The sequence below is a fragment of the Tachypleus tridentatus genome, chromosome 8 (genome assembly GCF_004210375.1).
Source record: "Tachypleus tridentatus isolate NWPU-2018 chromosome 8, ASM421037v1, whole genome shotgun sequence".
Lineage (NCBI taxonomy): Eukaryota > Metazoa > Arthropoda > Merostomata > Xiphosura > Limulidae > Tachypleus > Tachypleus tridentatus.
In genome coordinates, this window is record NC_134832.1 from 11,678,013 (window position 1) to 11,701,461 (window position 23,449).

Consider the following 23,449-nt stretch of genomic DNA (forward strand, 5'->3'; position numbering starts at 1 on the left):
GACTGGAAAGGCCAACTTCAGGTGATTGACGGTGGTTCTTGAACTTACCTGTTAGTCTTCCTGGCGGGTTATGATCATTACCTTTTTGCTAGAGTAAATACCTTACAACTTCTTATACTCTGCCTTCTATCTTAACATTGTAGACTAGGTGTCAACATTGGTTTTATACTTTTTTGTTTTACCTTCATTTCCATTTATGTCTATTACTACATTTATTTATTTATTTTTATTTATTTTTTTACATTTTTACCGAATGTCTGGCGCAGGTAGCCTTGCTGCTTTGTGCCATAAAACACTAAATCAATCAATCAATCAATTTACTGTTAAGTAATTCATTTCTCTACGTAGTTAAATTCACACATTGATCTACATATAATGCAAGACTCATTCTTTCTAACCAAGCAAGCCATACTTGTAGTGTCTGTAAATGTTATTGGAAAGTCTAATAACTATAGCAACAGAAATAAGCAGAAACAGCTTTTCCTGCCACAGTCATTATCCATACCATATTTTTGTGTTTCCACCACAAGTTTAATGCATATTCATACAGTCCAATGTAATAAAACTACTTCAAAAATATGCAAAAAATAACTTAAATTAAAAAAAAAAAAATTATTAGCCTAATTTATTTAGTAATGTCTTATGCTGTATTAAAGAACAACTTTTACTGCATTGTGTGAAATATAGTACATTATAGCATCCACAATCTTGCATGAGTACAGAAAGTCATGATAGTATGTACAATAGAATACAACTTTACTCAAGAAGTTTCTTCAGGAAAGTGTCCACCAACATTTGTCATAAAACTTCAGTCAAAGAAAGTATGTATTGCAATGAACTTTCAGCATATTAGTTTGTCAGAATCCCAGTTGTTAAGAAAAATAAAAAACTCCTTTTGCAGACATTCCAGTGAAACATATAAAATCTATGCACATTTTCAGCACTTTCTACACCTCTGTTGCTGCAAAGAAGACTACAGATGTTTTTATTGTGTGTGTGCCACTCGTATATGTGTGATTATTGTTCAACCAAGTAAAGCATCTGGTTTTACAAATACATTTACAATCCCCATGAGCACTTCACTCATATCATGTTTCTTTGCCAAGTTGAACTTATTAGTATACATCTTAAACTAGAAACTTCTAGTTCTTGGAAAGCCAGGCTTTCAATGTTGAATGTAATACAGTGGTTGTAACACTAGCTTCATTTGTAACATTACTGATAATGATTTCAGTGGAGGCTGAATAACTAAGTGTCATCCAACAGTCAAACTGATGGCTGTTTGAACAAATACATTCTATTTTCTGGATGAAAGTTTTGTTTCTCTTGCATCATTTCCATAACCACCATGACAATACTGGAGACATTTTGGCTACTGTTTGATTGTATATAACATTAAACATTTCTTTCTCTTTCTTTTAGTATTATTTAATTATTAGTCATTCTGTTTTGAAATTGAGAAATTGAAATTGTTTTGAAACTTAAAACCTCAATATATGTATTCTTTATTGTAACCTGCATATGTAGGTTACAGTTATATAATTTTTATCCGTTTTATGGGCTTAAAGTAAAATGTACCTTTAAAACATAATACTTTTATAAAAAAAAACAAGCAGAAACATCTATGATTTAAAAAGAACTAGAAAAACTTCCTTGTACAAAATTTTGTTATGAAAGTGATTGTTTAAATCTATTTAGTAATAATGCTAAGTCAACTTAACCATTTATTTTTATTTCCTTGGTTTGGAAATATACCTAAAAAGATATTTTATTATTTATGCCTTTAATTTTAATGCTTGGGTTTTATGGTGAACATTTAAATTTTGATATGTGTGTCATTATATATTTTTATATCTAACATTATATTTGTAGAGCTCATACTTCACGTTACTTTTCTTGTATTATCATTTTGGATAAATGAATTGCATTTATGTCTCGTATTGCTTCTAACTAGTCAGTACTATTTTATATGTAATTGAAGGTTTTTCTGAACGTTCTGAAGTGTTTTGTGTTCTAGCGCAATAAAGCATCCTTGCCTAAGTTCATATTCTTCTTGTATGTGATTCATTTTATCGTACATAATGCTGTTATGATATTTTGTTCTACTTCCTTGTTAATTAAATAGTAATTTTGCAAAGGATTAATTTACTTCAAAAATATTTTCAATATGTTAATATGGTACTTCATCACGGTAGCTAATGAGCTGTAGTTTTGTAGATGGCATGTTTATCATCTATACATTCAATTTCTGGCAAATTCCCAACTGTTTATCGATGGAGAAATGTGTCATGGCTCTTCATGAAGAAAGATATTTTTATAGTGATATTGTTAAACAATATGGAGTCAGAAACATGATGCTTTGAAAGCCTTTAGAGTTCTCCATGAAAGAGAAAAACTAACAAAGCAAATGTTTAGGACAGCACCAAATTACAGAACAATATCCCAAGCCACTTAAATGCTGTGTCCTCACATGTAGTTGGGGGCATTGTGGTTATGAAATACAACCTTCCTACCCATAAAGTCTTAATCAAGGCATATGTGGCAAAAGTATACAAGGTTCAAGCAACATCTCAAAATTCTGACTAGGTTTATGAGAAATATGGTGTAAGGAAGGAATAAAAACACCCTTAGTAAATCATATGCATTGTAAAGCCCCATTTTGGGCATAAATAGCAGTTGAGCAAGTAGTTGAGCATGGATCCTGAAACATTCATTTAAATTAAGTGTGGTCAATTGTCTTTGGCACTTGCATTTGCTGTTCATCCCAAAAGATCCTGCTTTAACACTTACTATAAGTAGGTTAGTGTGCATGTCACAACATTTTAGAGAATTGCATTCAAAATATAAACTACTTTGTTATCAATATGCATGAATAAACTTGGCATCAAAACATAGTTCACAAATCAAATTCTAACATTATACAAGTTATACTTTTATAGGGAAATATTTTAAAATCTTCAATCTAATATGGGAATTATGACATTTGTTTCTAAGGCCTTCCCTTCTCAATTTATTACAGCCTACCTCTCTGAGAATTATATTCTCCAGCTGCTTGAAATATGCGGTATGGTTGAATGTGAGGTATGACTAGAAGACTTACTTTGGTGAACCCGTATCAACTTGTCTTTGTTTCCATGATTTTTTTGATTTTTTTTTTGTGTAGTTGTCTGGGGCATGTGGATGGCTTTTACCACTGACTTTTTGATTGTAGACCCTCACCAGTTGCAGTATGCTATACTATGGTTGGTGTATGACTAGCTTAAAAAAACAAATCTCTTTTTGGTTGATCCTGATGTTTCAAGTTGATCTATTTTCCTTATTTTCAATGTTTTTAAAATCTAAATCCCCACTTTGAGTGCATCTTTATGATCTGAATGTATGAATGTTCAAATCTTGAAAACAGCTATTACATACTCTTCTAAAAAGTAATTAACTTTTGGTGAAACTTTAAACAGTGTTAGAATGTAGTTCTAATACATTCTATTCCACCACAACTTTTTATTGGCTGTGGTTGTCATGTAACTTGCTGATTTGAATATTTGGAATAATTTTCATATAATGTACTCAGTCCTGTAGAAGTTTGGAGGAACACCTTTCTATCTGTATTACATCCTATTTCCATGAAAAAAATCTGTGTATTTGTATTCAGTTAGGTTGTGTTCTTAGAGAAAATATGACGTGTGTTGTGATCATTACTACCCCCAATTGCAAATGAAAAACCTTATATTATGGCAAGCCAAGTATAATTTCAATGTAACTCTGCTACAGAAATAAATTTTGTGTGCACACACACGTGCAGATGTGCTAACAAGATTATATTTATAATTTACAGACTTAATCAACTTGAAAACTTGTATGAAACTCACTGTAAACAACAAACAACATGCCAGAATGAAATCCTTGCAGCTGAGAAACACATTAAAGAGCTTGAATTTGAGAAACCAGTTTTGTCAGAAAAGTTTAAGTTTTACCAGGAGATGAGGAACTACATTAAAGATCTTGAAGAGTGTCTAGATGTCAAAGTGAGAATTCTCCATCTCTGTGGATAAAAAAAATTATTGTTGCGTAAAAGTTGTAAAGTTTTAATGTGATTGTGAAAATTATGTATGATATGTTGACCCAACTCACCCAAGTGGGTTAAAGTGAATGTCACAACCTTTTTATAGTTATATTAACCATAGGACAACAACCTACTTACAATGTAAGTAGTTATGTAGGTCCTGTGAAAAATTTTTATACAAATGAACCTAATTGATGAAATAGTTTTAAATTTGTCTTTACCAATCCTAAGTTTATGTAGATTTGATTTTTTTCTACTATTTGTAATAAAACATTCATTCTTTAATGTAGTTATTTGCCCTCAGGCTCTAAATAACTCGCATGCAATGTGAATTTTCATTTTGAGTATAAAAACACTATTCATCTTAAATTTTTCACATTTCATTTACATAATCTCTAGAACCTCATAAACAAATGTCAAAAGTTTTTTAAAGTAAATATTTGTATTTTATTTTCAATTTTCTCTGTTATATCATTAACTCTAAATGTTATTATCAACATACAGCACAATGAAATGTTTGAATTTAAGAAATGAAAATATGTATATAGCTTTTAAATTTTCAAAGAATATTTTTTTAATCTTATTATTCTCATATGCATATTTCACATCTTTATCTTTTTCTATACAGTTTATTATTAATTTTCCTTTTCAGTTCTTTGTCTTTTATTTTTGATGGAGGTATGCCAGCCTGACTCTGTGGTATCCTGTATTTTTTATAGGGCATTGTCCACAAATTTTCACTAATACTCACACATGTGAACAGCTCCATTTTGCTTAGACATTTCCACAAGTCAAACTACACCAAATTAAATGTTTACAATCATAAAATTTTCAAGTATGCTTTATAAACACAAATAATATATAACTGATTAAAATATAATTGTAAAACATAAGTGAAATCCAATTGTTTAGCAAACTAATACATGTAAGATGAGAAACACTTGGTAAGCACTATACCTCAAGAACAATGGACAAATCATTATTTCTATTTAATACTACACATCCATACACAGAAGAAAAAATTACAGATAAAATATAAAGTTTAATTTTCAAGAAATTGATATTCCATTAGGAAGTCCTAAAGGTTATGCATAAGAGATACTAAAACTGTAAGATAAAGAAAATGTTAGTTTTATTCTTAATGTAAAAATTTCTGTGCATTCATAATAGTCAGAGTTTGAGTCAGGCTGAATTTATAAATTTCCAAACAAATCTTTAGTGAAAATATTTAATTTAAAATATGTGGTTTTTGTGACAGCGGGCTTGTATAGTTTACTAAAAGCTTGCCAAACTTCGTGAAGATGCAAGCAGTAAGTTCAGGGTAAAATAAACATTAATTCTGTAGTAACTCAAAGGATTGACCCTGTACACATGAAGTTAGTTTGTTTTCTTACATTTTAGTTACCTCAAGTAACTGCACTTGAAACAAAAATGCATGATCTTTTTAAAAAGCGTGCACAATGGCTTGTAGAACGTCGACACCAAGATGTCAAGGATGAAGCTGAGGAGTATTCTACCATGTTTAGTAAGTGTGTTAGTTTAACTACTACTGAAGAGTATTCTAGATTCAATAAATGTTCAATTAAACTACTGCTAAAATTATTTGCCATTATGGCTTCAGTTAGCAAATAACAGGGACTAACAGATCAAATATTTATAATGAAATTATATTAGTATTAGCAAACCTGTGAACCTATAGCCCATATTTATAGAGCCACTATAATTCAATTTTAATGCTTGAACTAATATTTTGCACATTTTAAGTTTGAATTTCATTGCTGCTATAATGTAAATTTTGTTTATTTAACCAAGCTGTGAACAGTAATTATTAGGCCTACTTATTTACCTGCTTTGATGTAAATCAATGCTAAAGTCTGGGCTTGCTGTTGGGGAATTTCATTGAGGTGTTTTTATGAAATACCCAATTTCCATAAGGGATTGGGTACAAAGCTTGATACTGAGACTATTTGTTTTGCACCACTGAGAAATTGGTGTTGGTCCAATAGATTAAGAGAAGGTTTTGTTTTTGTTGTTTTTTTTAAATTTACTGGTTTTCCAAGGAATAGGAAGAAGTGAGTAAAAGTCAGTGATCCAGTGGTTTAGGAGGAATTATGTGATGCACCTTATTATATAGGTGTTTTTTGTTGTTTTTTTGTCCATGTTTTTCTTAGTTTCTTAACTACAGATTTCAAATAAAAAATGCATGTGAAGCTAATATTTCAGAACTGTTTTTGTTTTTCTGTCAAAAGCTATTGACCATTATTCTTTTCTTCAGTTTCAGAACTCTTTAACTGAACTAGATGATATGAGATTAAAGTTTATCTGAAATACTGTTTATAAATGTAGTTCAAAATGTATTATGTAATTTTTATCACAAATGTTATGGCTACAGTTTTCTAATGCCTTGCCATCATTTGATATTCATAATTTTTGTATTGTGTGTAAATAACTTTTAGTAAACTTTGTTCCGTCATCACAGAACCCAGTTGACAAGTTCTGGTATTTAATGAAAGGACTTCTGAACAGTGACTTGTAACAAATCAAAACAAAAAGACCTAAAATACTGTATTCACACATCTCCAATTTGAAATTAGTGATGAGCTATTTAAGAGGAATGTAATATAAACTGCAAGGTTGATACTATTCTTCTGTGGCTAATAGTAAATGCACACCTTAACTTTGACTGAGGAGTCTCCTATATTCAATTATTTTAACAATTAAAAGTATTTTGAATGTTCAGGAAATCTGGCATATACTTTCAAATTTAGTATTAAAATCTAAAGCAGTATTAGAAAGGGTGTTGTATAAAAATAGGCTGTTTTTCAACATTTTTAACATAACTTTAACAGTGAAGTGATCTTACTGAGAGGATGTGTCCATGCATGTACAAATCTGTTCTTGAGCTGTAGAACTATGAAATTTCATTTGTTCTCCTGTTAAGGCAGTGTAATGATGTGGAGTTTTTCATGTTACTTTTTAAATTACTTACATGTAGTATTTTATAAAGAAAATAACCTTTAAATGTCAAAATGTTTTTTTATAAGCTAAAACTCTTCGAGGCTCCAGTTTAGCAGTACAGAGTGATAAACCTAACATATTCGATGAAACTAAACTGCTGCGTAAAGCTGAAAGAGAAGGTCGTAGGTAAGTTAGTTTTTGTGACAAGTAATTACATGATTTTTCAGTGATTGCTAATGTTTTTATGAATTTTTGCTAAGTAAAACCATTGTTTCTTTATGTATGTTGAAAGTTATACAAGATCTTAAAAATTTGGGTTTATTTAGAATTATCCAAATATGTAATAAAAACCTCATGAAATGTTTGTTGTTTTAGTATCTTATTTTTAGAAATATAACAGATATGAAAAATCCAGCCAACACATTTGCTCCACAACAAAATATTCAGTTGTTGAATAGTTGATGTATTTATTTAAACAGTTCATTAGTTTCACAAGGTACTGGAAACTGGAATATATGAGTAAATATGAAAAAAAGGAACATGTTAGAAACTGAATATGATGCAATAGCAATATTTAACAAAGAATCAAATAATAATTCCAGGTGAATATTTATAATCATCCCAGTCAGGTTTTATCATTTGCCAGTAATGTTGTTTTGCAGAGATGAAGAACATTTTATGAGAAGTCGTTTTTCAGGACATGTCCAGTGTTTCTTTAAATCATAACCTATAGATTGCTCTCACTAACACCTTTGAGATTTATATTGTGTCATCTCAGCAATAGTCAGTAAACAAGGCATATGCAAACTTATCTTTACAGTGAATTCTGAGAAACTGAATTTGAAAATTATTCATTACTAATCTCTGTTTTCAATAATTGTCATGAATGATTTAAGTAAACAAAAAGGGCCCTATGTGGAATCCCTTTAAAGTAGTTAGTAATTTAAAAGTGAAGTGCAAATTGTGTAGAACATTATTTTGTAGTGACAAAGGGAATGCATCTTCTAGTACTATAATGTATAATCACATGAAAATTAAATATGCTCAAGATTACAAGAAGTAGCAGCAAACTTCAAAGTGAACTAGATTTAATATTTAAGGAAATGATGTGGCCTAAAGTTTTTGGGTGTTTACCATAAAAAAGACCATTCATGAATGTTAATAAAAGACACATTTGGGAAATCACACTAGTGGTTATTATGCTAAAGACTTGCACTGTGCAATTGGTGAAATGGTTGCAATGAATGAACATTCATATTTAGTTGTTACACTTCCTAAATTTTCCTTAGTGCAATGTATATAACTCATTTTCTCTAGACATTTTATCTATACCCCTTCAAAATAAATGTGAAATTAAATGTGAATTATTCTCTATAAAATTGTCATTGCTCATAAACACCATAATTTTTATAACCTTCAATTTTCATTGGTTACAGAGCTATCTAATAGAAAATCAGACCCCTCCTGTTATACTCACTTTTCACATCCTCTCTTCGAGATTTGTTACTAGTTCTCTCTTATGTTTACTTATACATTACCTATAACCAACAGAAAGTCAGTTTTCTCATATCAACTGATATATTGCATTACATTGTGTTCTGAATAGATAAACATCAATTTCACTTATAATTCAACTTTGATTCCCATGAGAATTGCAACAGTTAGTTTGGATGAACTTGTAATAGCTTTTGTTACATATTGAGAAAATCAGAAAAATTTTAATGTTATGGGAAATTGTTTTGTGCAGGTTATTATTTTATGTTCTTTGGTGTGTTATGCAATTAAATAAAAATTACTTAGTACATTACTACCATTAATATAAAAAAAAGGTTTAAGTATCATCAATAGTCTACAGCAAAATAAGCAAAGAAGACCTGGGTAAATACTTTATTGTTTTTCATGTGTGTTCTGTCAGTTAGTGCAAGTAAGTTAAGTAAGAGGAAAAGAGATAGAGATGGACTGAGTGATTGTTAGTTTAGCCAAAAATGTGTAGTGGCAACTTTTAAAGTGCACTAATTGTTGATTATATTGTAACAAAAAGAATAGAAAAGAATAATCAGGTTTGTCTACTGGGTTCTAAAGTAACTGAACCAAACTTGTGTGGTTTTTTGACATAAAAAGATAATTATTTAAAGCTCTGGATACAACTGTGGTGATTAATTGTATGATGAACATTTGTTTCTGTTTGATTTGTTTTGATTGAAACAAGTTAATTGTGTTCTGTCCATTAATTGTTGAAATTTATTGCCAACAAGTCACACACACACCTAATGGAAAAAATCCTGCCCATAAACACACACACAGAAACCTTATAGATAATATTGCAATTGGATATGAGTGTGTGTCTGTTTTTTGCTGTGTGTATCTTGAAAGCAAATAGACCAACATACACAAAAATTTTACACAAGATAAGTTAGCGTGGGACAATTCTCCCAAAATTTGGTTTGGATCTGAATTTTGGATCACTTTGAAGCATTTTATGTAATGGGGAGACAGCATATTTTGCAACTTTGAGTTAAATAACTTTGTAAAGTGGGATTGGACTTGCACCACATTTTATGGGTATTTTAAGGTTGAGACTTCTCATACTACATAATATGATTAAGATCATTGATCATTCTTAATCTGAGAAGAATCTTCCGAGTTTTCAAAGGTGAAATTTGACATCATCCAATACAAACACATGCAATATTTAAAAGAAGTGGCAAGGCAAGGGAGAAGTGCTTTCTGTCTGATTGCTCTTGTTAGCCTCGTTCTTGGATCTTATAGAATCCATGCCCATGGTCCATTGATTGGTCAAAAGTGAAATGTTAATTACTCAAAACATACATGTCACAAAGGCTCCTTTGGTAAAATATAAGTGTGCTCATAAAGATTTACACTCAGCAGGTCAGAATGGAAGCCACACCAACAAGCCCTCATTGTTCTTCATGATAACAAAAAACCTACTTGAAGTAGAAAGGTATTCATAAGATGGCCAGCATGGGTATTAAAACTTTAATTAAAGTAGAGTATAGAACAACAAGAAGGTCAAAACATTGTTCAGTACTTTATTGTAATTAAAGTTTTAATGTCCATACAAACAGTATTATGAATACCCTCAATCTACTGTTTTCAAGAAACACACACACTTGAATGGATTTCCACAATCATTGCTTTCAGCAAAACCGTTATACTATTTTTAAAGTTCGTATTTTAAGTATCACATTAACTTTTAGATAATACACATTTTGGTGTAAACTCTGTGCAAGATAACACTAGATTTAACTGCAAAAAATGTTGTTGCATATAACATATTCCTTGCCTATTTTTCTTTTATGATTTTGACAAGTTAATCAATGTCAAATGTTTTATAGACCTATAATTGCTTTCAACTTGAGTTTTTCTCACCTCATTCTTTTTTATGTTGGTATTTATTGTACCAAAGATTATTTCTGTTGTCAATTTTAAATGTCATCTCTGGTGTAGAGAAAACAGTTAACTCTCAAGATGTTCATTGATTATGGATTTAGAACAGGGGTTCCCAACCTTTTGGCACTCGCGACCCCTTACCTAAAAGTTTGAAACCCATGTGACCCCCTACTTAGGGCTTACTATCAGCAGCTTAATTTTTATTTTATTTTCTGTGAAGGAGAGGGAAAGAAACATCTAAAAAAAATATTTAAAAATTCTGTAATTATTTATTAGCAAATTAAATCACATTGGTCCAACCTGAATTCACAAAAAGAACATATATTTCTTAAAATAATATTAACATAGGTTTGAACAGCTATCCAACCCAGCTAGTGAGATGCCTGATGTTGCATTTCAGCAGCAAGCTTTGAAATTCGTGGCCGAACGTTTGTTAGAGCCAGTCTCATGTCATCTCCAACATCCAATCTGTTCCTATTCTTTGTTTTTATATTGACAAGAGTGGAAAATCCTGCCTCACACAAGTAGGTAGAAGCAAATGGAACAAGGACACGGAAAGCTATCATGCTGACTTTGAAGTATGGCTGATGCATAGCGCACCAAAACTGAATCACGGATTTCACCTTGAAGAGATCACGAGCTCAAGAGTAGTTCCTTAGATCCAGAAATTCATCTTGAATATCATCTGGGATGCTAAATACATCAAGTTCAGTACAAAATGGGTTCCTTACCAGGGCCTCCTGTTCCTGTGATAGCTCAGGGAAGTAACGCTTGACTTCCTTTTCTAGAGACTGAAGATGTTCGGTAATCTCATCCTTGAGGAACTGATCCAGTTGGATCTGAGACTCATCCGTCACTCCACAAAGTTTTTCAAACATAGCGATGTTTCCAAGAGTGGTTTTCCGACGCCAGTTCTGCAGTTTGGAAACAAAGGCCCGAAGACTATCTTGAAAAAGGAGAACACGTGTTTCCCTTCCTTGAAGCTTCAAATTGAACTAGTTCAGCTGGTCAAAAATGTAGGCGAGGTACGCAACCCTTTTATTCCATGCTTCATCTTCGGAAGTGAGCTACAAGATCTTTTCTTTCTTTAGTCTCCAGGAATAGCTTTATTTCATATTTCAATTCAAAGACACAATTAATAACGTTTCCTTTCGACAACCAACGTACTGCTGTGTAGAAGAGAAGGACTTCGTGGTCAGCATTCATGTCTTTGCATAGTTCTTTGAATAGGCGAGTGTTGAGTGCTTGAGTCTTCACATATTTTACAATTTTGATTACAGATTCAAGCACTTCCTGCAGAGAGGCAGGGAGAGTCTTACTGGCGAGAGCATATCGGTGAATCATGTAGTGGATGTCCTTTGCTTGAGGTGCTAGCTTCTTCACTCTCGACTGGAATCCTGATTTCGATCCCAGCATAGCCGGTGCCCCATCCTTACAAACCCCACACACGTTTTCCCATTGAAGATCTTCGTCTTGAAAAAAAGTTGAAACTTTTTCCATGACATCATCAGCTTTTGTTGTGGTTTCAAGTGCACTGCAGAATAAGAATTCGTCTTTGATGTTACCTGAATTAATGTATCTCACGAAGACAAGCAACTGAGAACATGAACTTACATCTGTTGACTCGTCAAGCTGAAAGGAGAACAAAGGGGAACCCTTGATTTCAGTCAAAACCTGTTTTTTCACATCCATAGACACATGCGCCTCTGTATAGTATTATTTGACAGGGATACTTGCTGCATCTTCTTTGCACTGGCTTCTCCAAGAATAAGATTTACTGCTTTCATCATGCAGGGTTTAAGAAGTGTTTCTCCAATCGTTTGAGGCTTTTTTTGTTTAGCAATTTCAAATGCAATCTCATATGAAGCTTCCACTACGGCTGCACTCTGCTGCTGAAACGACCCACTTCTATCGATTCTTTGGCTTTTAAGACACCGTTCATGCCGTTTGAAGAAATGCAAACCCTTCTTTGCGTGTTCTGGATGTTTTGTCTCGAGATGACGCTTGAGTTTTGATGGTTTCATTGACTCTGCACTCAGGACAGCATGGCACAAAACACACTGTGGTTTCTCGATGCCGTCGTTGGCGAGCACAGTGGTGAAGCCAATGTTGAGGTAGCATTCTGAGTATCTGCACCATTTAGCCATGGACACAACTCACCTCTACTGCTTACTTATCTCCTTGTTAAAATAAAATAAAAATGTTGAATAATGAACGCTTTGGCAACTGTAGATTTTACACTGACTACTTGTGGGGGGGTGCAGGTAGAGTAATGATGGGGTAAGTATTGGGAGGGAAGGGAGCGTGGCCAGTCGTGCGATTTGTCATCCACCAATCAGCAATGGACATGCGACTCGTGTCGACAGCGAGCACACACACACTTAATCACTGCTAAACAGACACACAAGCATACGTACATGCACGTGCACTCACATACTCGCTAATCACTAGTACACACATACACTAGTCTACAAAGTTTTGTACCTTTGCAGACACATACACATTCACACAGGCACATTCACTCACAGGCATGCATACATACACCCATAATATCACCTAATGACATTGAACTAACATAGCACACGTTTTGCTTTGCACTGAAACAAAAAAAATGTAAGAGCATGAAAATGTAATTGATGAAATAAAATTAATGTTATCCCAAGCTACTTCTAACAAGGCTACATGACTCCCCTGCCAAGGCTTTGCGACCCCCTGGGGGGTCGCAACCCACCGGTTGGGAACCCCTGATTTAGAATAAATCCTTATGCAACACCATTTGAAATGCAATAATTGATCAGTTATGCATTTTATTTTATTAAACAGAATGAGAAGAAGAAAAGCCAGGGAATCTAAATTTTCTGCTTCTCCTCATTATGAAGGTATGTCATCAGATGATGAACAACCAGAGACAGAAGTAGTAGTTTTCAACAAACAGAAAGGTGACCAGTTGTTTCACTAAATATTTTTGAAGCTTCTCATTAATTATCACAGCAGTAATATTATAGAATCACTCCTTATTGCCATTTACTGGGAATTTATATTTTGATGAACACTTGGAAACATAATCAATAATTAACAGGGGTATAAAATATGTGTGAATGATTTAAAATGAACATATAGTGAATAAGGTGTGTATCATCAATTGGGCAATATAAATATAGTGAAACATTTAAGTTTTGTACAATTTGGTTTGGTTGAAGAGAGCTAAAAAGGGCTGGATTTGCAAAATTAATATTTATAAGTAACACTATCAATTTTTTATAGAGCAAAAAATCAGAAATTCAGGTTGGTAACTGAAAATCGAAATTCTTAAATGCACTTCTGTGAGTTACTTGTTAAGTTGCAAGAAAAGCAGTAAAGTATTTTTATTAGTTTGGTGTTATATTTTACCAAATTATTATGATTTTCTTTGAATACTGTAGTAACTAAGCTATATACATGTTAATGCTGTATGCATCTTTCAGGCATAGTGTTCCATTACATACCATGCCTGAAAATTTAAAAAAAGTAATTTTATCTCTGTTTTAACCATTTTTACAAAGAAATATTTTAAAATTGATATCTTAGAAAGAAAAAAAAGTATTCGATTTTCATTTGTACATAGCTCTGAAGAGTTTCTGTCTTTAAGCAACACATTTATCCCTTATTTTAAATGTTTTCTTCCCATTGCAAAATAGAAGTTTATATTTGCAGATCGTCCCTTATAAATATATAATGGTTCACATCTTATTTTTGTACAGTTTTTCATTTCTTTCAGTGATTTTGTTATTATACTCCTTTATATCACCCACATAATGTTAACTTTGAATGTAACTAGAGCTGATGGCTAAAAATGACTGCGTATATATAATATATTCTAATATTTCTGTGATAATGTATAGTAAATAAATAGCTCTTAACAATATTTTGTTTGTCAACACATTGTCTACTTATGGCTGCTACAGGGGTTAACAAATGATTCTATGTGAAGTTTGTAACGTATAAGAACAAATCAAAATTCTAGGATGCTTAATAGGTTATTTAGGTATTTGTTACATTCTTGAAATGTTTTTTGTGTTAAATAATATCTGTTTGTAAGCCACTGGAATTTTCTTCTATGACAAGACTTAAAGGTAAATTTAGATTTGGTGAGTATGGTAAGCAACAGCAAACTGTTTTGATGGTTCATGTGCATTTTTCTTTTTATTGAATACTAATGTAAAATGCATCATATTTGAGCAGCATACCCAAATAAAGTAACTTATTATTTATTGAAAACAAGTAATATTAATAAAAGATATAAGTCTTGGTCAACATTATTGTAGACAAAAATCATGGTTCATAGCCTAACAAAGGTAGTGATTTTTAAAGATGAGGTTTTAAGTCACTGAAAAATATTTGTATGTGTTTCTTTATTTTGGTGAATTTAACCTAAAGCAATGACTTCCTTAATTGGTAAATTCAATTATTAAAAGAAACATGTAAATGAATATCAAACAAATTTAAATAGACTATGGAACTTTCTGATTACTAACAAAGAAAATTAAATTTTAAAATAAAAGGAAGTATTTTTAATGTTTTGTTTATACAGTATATCACAAAACTTAAAAAATACCACAACTAAGAGAACTGTGGAAATTCTAAATTATTTTTAAAAAGTAGAAATTATGTAGTGTTTATAAAGTTTAGATTAATTTCATGTATTTTGTTTTAAATTTCCATTGTGAAAAGAATAAAATAATGTGGGATATCCGTGAAACCATTATGGTCTAGAAATGATTAGTTTACTTCAAGAGAAATTTTTCTGAAGTGTAACACTACTCACTTGTGTTTTGATTTGTAGAAACAGTTTTGCTGAATGTGCAGCAGGTATTTGAAGACGTTGTGGAAGACTTTGGAACAATTAGTGGGATCCAGCATGAATTTGAAATGTGGAAAACAAACTACCCAGAGTCTTATGATGAAACTTATGTACCATTGTGTCTCCCAAAAATCTTTGGTCCTTTTATACGATTAAGCTTAATATCTTGGAATCCATTAGAGGTAGTATTCCAGTTCAGATAAAATTTGTTTGAAATTTATTATTTTAGTAGTTTTGTTATGTGAAGTTTCCCTGTATCACTTAAAGGAGCTAGTGTATAGTATAAATGTGGATGAAAGCTCAGTTTACATTGCTTTTCTAATTTAAAATAAACATAAAATAATGTGTTACAAAAACAATTTCAGAAAAACATTTATTTAAAAGAATGTGACATTTTAGGTAACTACACTTTTTCAGGCTAAAATTAACATACAGAGCTAAAATTGAATCATGTATATAAAGTATTTTGGTTCTATATAATTCTGTTAATCTGATGGGGTAGCCAACTGTCTTTTTTTTTAAATAACATATTTATAGTATATAGTATCAGTTGTTATTATCATATCAACAGCATAGAGCTGTTTACTTTCTAGGAACCATTGGACTTGGAAAATATGTCATGGTTTCAGATATTAGCTTTTTACAGTCTTTTGTCATCAGAAGATGAAGATCCAGATCTTCAACTTATTCCAAAAATAGTAGAGAGAATTGTACTTCCTAAACTATCAGGTAAAACACTCCCTTTAATACAGTAAAATACTTATCTCAGATGTCACTTTATTATTTCTAATGTGGTAGTTTTCTGCCTAAACTTGATTATGGATAAAACAAATAAATGTAAAAAGATTTTTAGGATTTCTTTCAGTTCAGGCCACGAAAAACTGTATTTCATAATTGACCTTTGTATACTGAAACTTCCATTTGCCCAGCAATGGTCAGTTGCAAACTCCCTTTGTTAAACTGAAGATGATCTAAGAAGGTCAAAACATTATTCTTGATTAAAGTTTTAATACCCATACCAGCTGTATTTAGAATACATTTTTACTTCATATGGATTTCTTGTCATCATGGAGAAACTTCCATTTGTTTTTTTATTAATTTTGTTTCTATATTTTGCATAATTGTTCAATAATTTGTCTTTGACTTTTAATTTTCTTGCTCTACTAGTTCTGGTAGGTGAAGTTTGGGACCCTCTTTCAACAACACAAACTTTACATTTAGTTACACTGACAACAAGGTTGCTCAATGACTATCCAACTGTCTCTGGAAGTAGCAAACATTTTCAAGTGAGCATATGTTATTTTCATGTTTAAAGAAACTTTAACCTTTTTGTTGTTCAGACTTTTAGAAAAAAAACTTTGGTGGTGTATATGATATATGTACATACATGACATTTTGCAAACAATTATCATCACAAACTTATAAATATACACAGACTTCAAATAGAAAAAATTTTTTTATCAAATTGTATGTGCTACAGAATATAAAATGTTGAAAAAGAAATAATTTACTTGAACTGAATTACATTATTCATTATTAGTCTCAGATTTACTTTGAAAGGATGAATAATATGAATATAGATACATATAAAATATTTATTAATAACCCTAGTTTGGTAATTTATATTTAGTTTTATTGAATAAGATAAATTAATTAAATTGTACTTGTAAACTGTATAGAAGCACAAATGCAGTATTATTACTATAAATTTAAACATATTAAAATTAAAGAAAATGACTGTCTCATCCTCAAGAACAGGGAACTTTCTTGATAATTAGATCTGTCGCTTTTTTCTGACAAACACTCATAATTTTAATAAACCAAAGAAAAATAAAACCTTACTCTTAAAGGAATGAACTATCTGCCTTTATTACATTTTGCAGATCTCCAGCTGTTTGTGTTGATAGTAATTTTTAGTTCAAAAGAATATACAATAATTACATGCAGTACAGTTTTAAGAACTTCACTATGAAACCACCTACATAAAAATCAACCAGTAGATATGACATTTCACTCTTGTACCAGCTATTCATTATAAGTATTTTCGGTACTTTTAATATCAAACTAAATCACAAAAAATTCTTTTTGTTTTTACAAAGTAAAACATTAATAATCATAGGTGCCAAGAATTTGTTCATAAGAAACATTTACTATACATCTGAATTGATTTAAAGTTTGTGTTTTGTAACCATAAAGAAATCCAAAGGTGTTTAATGGTTTCTGTATAAAAGAAAATGGAGAAATCTGATAAAAGTATAAAAAATATAGGTTTCACAGAACAACAGAAAATTAATTTGTAAATGTTATTAGTTATTAGTAGTTAAGGCTTTTAACTTTTTTTGTATCAAATATATATATATTGTATTTTTTGGTGTATGTGTGTATCTGTGTGAAAAGACTTTTCTTCAGAAAGTTGTTATGAGGATAAGAAGAACCTTGGATGAAGATGTTTTCTTACCTTTATATCCTAAAGAGTAAGTTAAATTTTAAATAATATAATAGTCTTTTACTATTAATCTTATCCATACAAATATTTTTTACATTAAGTAAATAAACCTGTTTGGCAACTGTCAAGTACGAGAACCCACTTACTGGTGAAAGTTTATATTTTAACTTTTTCTCTAGTAAGGGTATTCTTGTATGGGGTGAGTGACTACATATGGCACTGAAAAGTAGAGTTCTGTAATCTTCTACTCACTACTGAAAAAATGATCAACTTTTGTGCTATCACTTGTTTTGTTTATTTACAGTTTTTAAGCTGACTGCTCAAACAGCATCTTAAAAACTTGCATTTAGAAATTGAAAAAATTTTAACTATTTTAAATCATATATAGTATTACAGCTGTAGTTTTTCTGTGGATATAAAAGCTTGTGTTTTGTTGACATACAATTAGAACAAAGTACAAAACAAAAAATGTTTTGGTAAAAATGTATAGATTTAATAATTTCAAAAAACATATGCAGTTTAACTAATTAGAGATGCCACTATTATTCTGTTGGAACCTCCTAATTTATTAGACATTTATGCTCTTTACCAGTTAAAATTGTGCACTTGATTTGTATGTTAAGCAATTGTTTGTAAAGTTCTAGTGTGTACTTCTTTTGTTATTAGAATTAATGTAAATATAAAAGTGAACAAAATGAATGTGATACAAATATATTATTTTATGGCTTTATAGAGTTTTAGAACACAAGGGATCATCTGGAGCTTTAACATTCTTTCAGCGACAGTCTTGGTCTTGTGTAAAGGTAAAAATCATCTGCATCTCATGAAATTAAAGTGCAAATAATCTTCAGTTCCATGTATTGAATCATCTTTGTCGATGTTCTAAGAAAGAAAATGGTTTTATGAAAGTAAAGCTTCAGTGTTAGTAGATTAATGTTCAAGCTTTCAGCTTTCAAATACTTAGAGCTTTTAAGGATTACACATCAAACCCATCTTAAGGAACTTATCAGTATATTTCAATTTGAAATATGTTGAAAAAACTTGAGATGAATTTCCAAAAGTGTTTAGTACCAAAGTTTGTTTATACTTAATGGTTGTTATTTTAAACTAACATTAACTGTAGTCACTCTATTTAATCTTTTAGCTTCTTCGTAACATCTTAAGTTGGCAGGGAATTTTGGCTGATCAACCTCTGAGAGAATTAGCTTTGGACTCTCTCCTGAATCGTTATATGGTGTTTGCTTTACAGAACAGCATGGTTCAGAAAGACACTTTTGAGAAAAGTCGAATGGTTAGTCATCAGAGTAGTTTCCTAAACTTGTCAGAATTTGTCATGGGTCAAAGATCATGTCATCACATTTGTTGAGTTGCATTCAAAATTTTATTTATCTCCTATTTTATGAATTTATGTCAATAAGTTTGTTCTCAAATTGGAGATTATAATTTAAAGTTTAGTATTATTCACTAGTTAATTTAACAGTAAATATTAAAAAAATACATCTAAATATCAATTTTTGTGTGCCACATGTAATGTTGAATGTAGCATTGATTCAAATTTAATGTTTGTGATGTCCAGATACAAAGTCTGTAGTTACTTATGAATTAGGAACTCAAATTACCTGTGTTGACAAGCTAAAACTTAAAGTAAGAACCTCCTATCTTTTCTGTTTACTGAGATATCACTACATTTAGTGACTCAAACACAGTGGCCAGTCTGACTTCCATGTTTGGAAACATTTACATATACATACTTCTGACTATGATGTGTGAATAACAAATCTTAAGCTCAGAAATGTCCTCTTAGTGGCTTTCTCAGTCTTTTTGAAATGTAATGATACAGAACTCTTTCTTTTTATACAAGTTTCCAAGTGATAAAGTGAAACATTAGTGAGCTTGAAATTTCATATCATTTTTGACCAGAATGTGGTTTAGTTACTAAGCTTGATAAATTGTAGTGGAGCTGTGGCTATTAATATAGCAACTCATGAAATTTTGCTTTTCATCCTTCTCATGCAAAAGTTAATAAAACTTGGCAACTTGCAGCAAACAAGTACAAATTTATGACTAGAAGAGATCATTGTTTGCTGTACTTCTATATTTACTGTTATATGTTTTAAGAAAAATAAGTTTACGAACTTGTTTGTGAATAGTATTAAATGTATATACACATAATGTATTATAACTGAAATGTAACTGTATTTTACAAAATACTAGTCAGATAAGTTAAATTGACCAACCTTGTACAGAGATTTGATGGGTAACAGATGAAATATAAAGTATTTTGTGTTAAAACATTTGATAATCACAGTAATGTGCAAAAGGCTACTTTCAAAGAGCAGTGGAAGGTAAATCACAGGCGAAACATAAAAATTTTATTATTAAGCTTCATATTTAGTACAACAGAAACTCAGTGGAGGTGTTTGATAACATTTTGTAACTCTTTTGCTTTAAAACCTGAAGGCAATCTTCGAGGCATTGTTGCAACATTTTTAATCAAAGTGTCTTTGGGATTTTACTTCATATGTCTCTAATACACTTTGACAAAGCTTCTTTGTAAATAACTTTTGATTTCTCAAATTTTAGATTCATCAAATCCCAGATCTACTCAGTTGGTTTGAGATTGGGGCTCTGTGGGGGCTATTGCATCATTTGAATGACCCCAGCATCTTCTTTCATAGCAAAGTAATTTCTGCATAGGTTGGATGAATGTTAAGGGTCATTATTTTTTTGGTAGTATAATTCTTTACCGCTAATACACAAACCATTGTATACCATGACAGGTCAGTGTATGTTAATATTTATGCTGGTTCATTATTCTATCTAGTTTGTAAATGTGTCCTGTCACCTTTGCAGCCAAACACCCCTAAGCCATCATATTGCCTCCCCAATGCTTCATGGTAGATGCTGTGCATGGAAGTAAATATTTTTTACCTTTGTTCCACCATATGCTTTGAACATATATAAAATATTTGAATATTTCAAACTTGAAATTATCTGTCCATAACACCTTTTCCAGTTATCAGCAGTCCAAGTTTGTATATTTTTAACAAATTTCATTCTCTTGACAATATTTGAATATAAGAGTAAAGGTTTTTTTATTTGCTATGCAACCAAATATTCCATTCTCATTGTGTCTTCATGATAATGTAGATAGGGACACTTTTCTGTCATTTAATACATGGTCATCTACCTCATGCTTGATATCAGTGACAGTAATCCTTCCATCTTAAAGGCTACATAAAAGAAGGTACTTAACATCAGTATCATTGAGCTTAGGTGTTCTATATCTTTCTTTCCATTTTTCCTGTCTCATTCTTGCAATCTGTGGTGTATTTGATATTGTTTGGTGAGCATTCCAAGTCTCCAGCTTTTTGTCGAAGTGCTCAACCAACATGACATAAAGCTTTTATGTGAAGTCTCTGCTCTACTGACAATTCTCTATACTTTTGGCATGACAGAAAAACAGTATATAATATTAAACACTGTTTATCAAGGTTTATTTTTGGAGTGCTACTGTTTATTTCATACAGCATCTACTAGTATGTTATGCTAACATCCTTAAATATAGTTAAGATACTGCATGGGGTACCATGAAAGTTATTTCAGACTCTAAATTTGATCAGTATGTTATTCAAGCAGAATCTTTATGATATGCCCTTGGTACAAGTATATGGGAATTTTAAAGAATGATAAGTATTCTCATCCTGGCTCATTTAATTGTCAACAGGGATCAGTGAAGAATTACTATAGTGTTGAAATATACATTATATAATGCCATGGAAGAATTAGCCCCATAAAGTGGAAAGATTAACAGAATTGTCTGTTGTCCTAACAATTTTACATAGTACTGTAGCTGGAAGTTATAAAGATTTTGCATTGAAATTTGAAAATTTTTTTGATTCATAAAAATACTTTTAATTTTGAAAATGAAAATTACTTTGCATGTTGGATAGTCAACATATGAAAAAAAAAAGACATGAGAAAAACACTACTAAAAAAACTTAATAGTTAATAAGGTAAATCTGATATTTTGTGTTTGAAAACCTTATAATGTTCACTGATAACCTGCAAAATGTCATAAAGATATACTTTCTAATTTAAAAGTTAGAGCATAGAATGTACAACAAGCAGAGAGAATGGGACCAAGCCCATGCTGAAAGAGTTAAAATTCATTTTTTTTGCTAGCTTTAATTTTTGATTGTCAAATTTATTAGTTTTATAGAATAGGTTGTGTTTATCATTATGTAAATTTAATCTTTCACACCAATAAACATTTCTTCATTGATTTTGAATTATTGGTCTAGGAGCTGAACAGGATTTGTTTATTTCTATAACTAATAGCTTCTTCCAGTGAAGGATCAGTTCTTTAGTAAAGATTATTAGCTGTTTTCTTACTTTAGGAAGTATTATATATTTAAAATAGTATTTTTGATTCATTTTTTATTATTCCTGTTTCTAAGTTTCTTCTAGCATTAAAGTCTTACTTTTTTTTACCTAGATAGTGTCTGTTCTTCCAAGAGCATGGTTTTTGCAACCTGCTGAAGGAACACTTCCCCAATTAGATATGTTTTGCAGCTTTTTAAAAAGATTTGCTTTGTTTTTACTTGATGAAGGAAAAGCTAGCCAAGATGCACGGTATGTCCACAATATATTAACTGTGCAGGTTTTAGGTTTTATATCAGGTTACAAATAGTTTTCCTTACATTTTTACTTTTTTGCTTTAGGCATACTTTAACACATGAAAATATGTAGTGATTAGCAAATTGCTAACACAGTTGTGGAAATATTAATTTTACATTGTTCCCTAATCTTACTCTCATGTTTTAGTTTGAGCAACTGAATTCAAGTGTTTATGTTGTAAGAAAAAATGTAAGTATCTGAAACATAACATTGATAGCCATGAAGTACTAAGAAACTACTTTTTTAAAGTCAAAATAATTTTTTATTAATAAAACAAACATTTCAAAGGAACCATCTTGAGATTTACATAAACTTTGTTTGATATGATGAGTATTATATAATACTAATAATTTAAAAGAGCTTGAATTTACAGTTTTCAAATTGTTACAGTAACACTTATGTCAGTGATGAGTTTTTGTACTTCTAACGGTACTTGTGTATTTTTCTCATATTGAAACCTTATTCACGACAGTGTTGTAAGTCAGAGATATCTGTGTAACTGTCATATGCCATACGTATCTTTTTTATTTTTTGTAATATAGACTTTCATTTGATCTATCTTTAGAGAGTGTGTGAAAGATATCAAGAAGATGTTGATCAGCATTGGATCCCTACAAAATGCAAGAATTATTAGTGATGCACTCACTTTATAACAGCATTCAGTCAACATTATGTACAAGTATGACATGCATTAATAAGTAAAGCAGCATCAGATTATGTTAGTCAATAAAAATTTTTCTTCTGAAATTATTTCTTGATTTTATTCATTGATTGTATTAGTGAAAAAAGTCCTACCCACTTTTCAAGAAAAACTTTGATAGTTAGTTGAAAATATGTTCTTAAATGTTTTTTAAAATAATTATCTGTTATTACATGTAACAAAGATAAGAGTACTTAATGTATCAAGTATTGAACTCAAAATAACAATGAGAAAACTTATATATATACACACACACACACACACACACACACACACAGGCCATGTCATCTTTTTTGTTGACTTGCATTCAAAATTTTATTGATCTACTATTTTATGACTTTATGTCAGTAAATT

The 23,449-nt window shown here is 30.8% G+C and overlaps 1 protein-coding gene across 2 annotated transcripts in view; it reads left to right on the forward strand.

The window, feature by feature from the left end:
• Positions 1-23,142, forward strand: part of LOC143258525 (PAX3- and PAX7-binding protein 1-like) — an 89,759-nt gene extending 66,617 nt beyond the window's left edge. For both annotated transcript variants that reach the window (XM_076517622.1, XM_076517623.1), the window contains exons 8-19: positions 3,833-4,022; positions 5,462-5,585; positions 7,105-7,204; positions 13,253-13,368; positions 15,252-15,451; positions 15,863-15,998; positions 16,437-16,555; positions 17,667-17,743; positions 18,449-18,518; positions 18,860-19,006; positions 22,214-22,350; positions 22,961-23,142. In XM_076517622.1, coding sequence (XP_076373737.1) covers positions 3,833-4,022; positions 5,462-5,585; positions 7,105-7,204; positions 13,253-13,368; positions 15,252-15,451; positions 15,863-15,998; positions 16,437-16,555; positions 17,667-17,743; positions 18,449-18,518; positions 18,860-19,006; positions 22,214-22,350; positions 22,961-23,048 — 1,504 coding nt within the window. In that variant the 3' untranslated portion in view covers positions 23,049-23,142. The remainder of the gene's footprint in view (positions 1-3,832; positions 4,023-5,461; positions 5,586-7,104; positions 7,205-13,252; positions 13,369-15,251; positions 15,452-15,862; positions 15,999-16,436; positions 16,556-17,666; positions 17,744-18,448; positions 18,519-18,859; positions 19,007-22,213; positions 22,351-22,960) is intronic.
• The last annotated feature ends 307 nt before the right edge of the window (positions 23,143-23,449 follow it).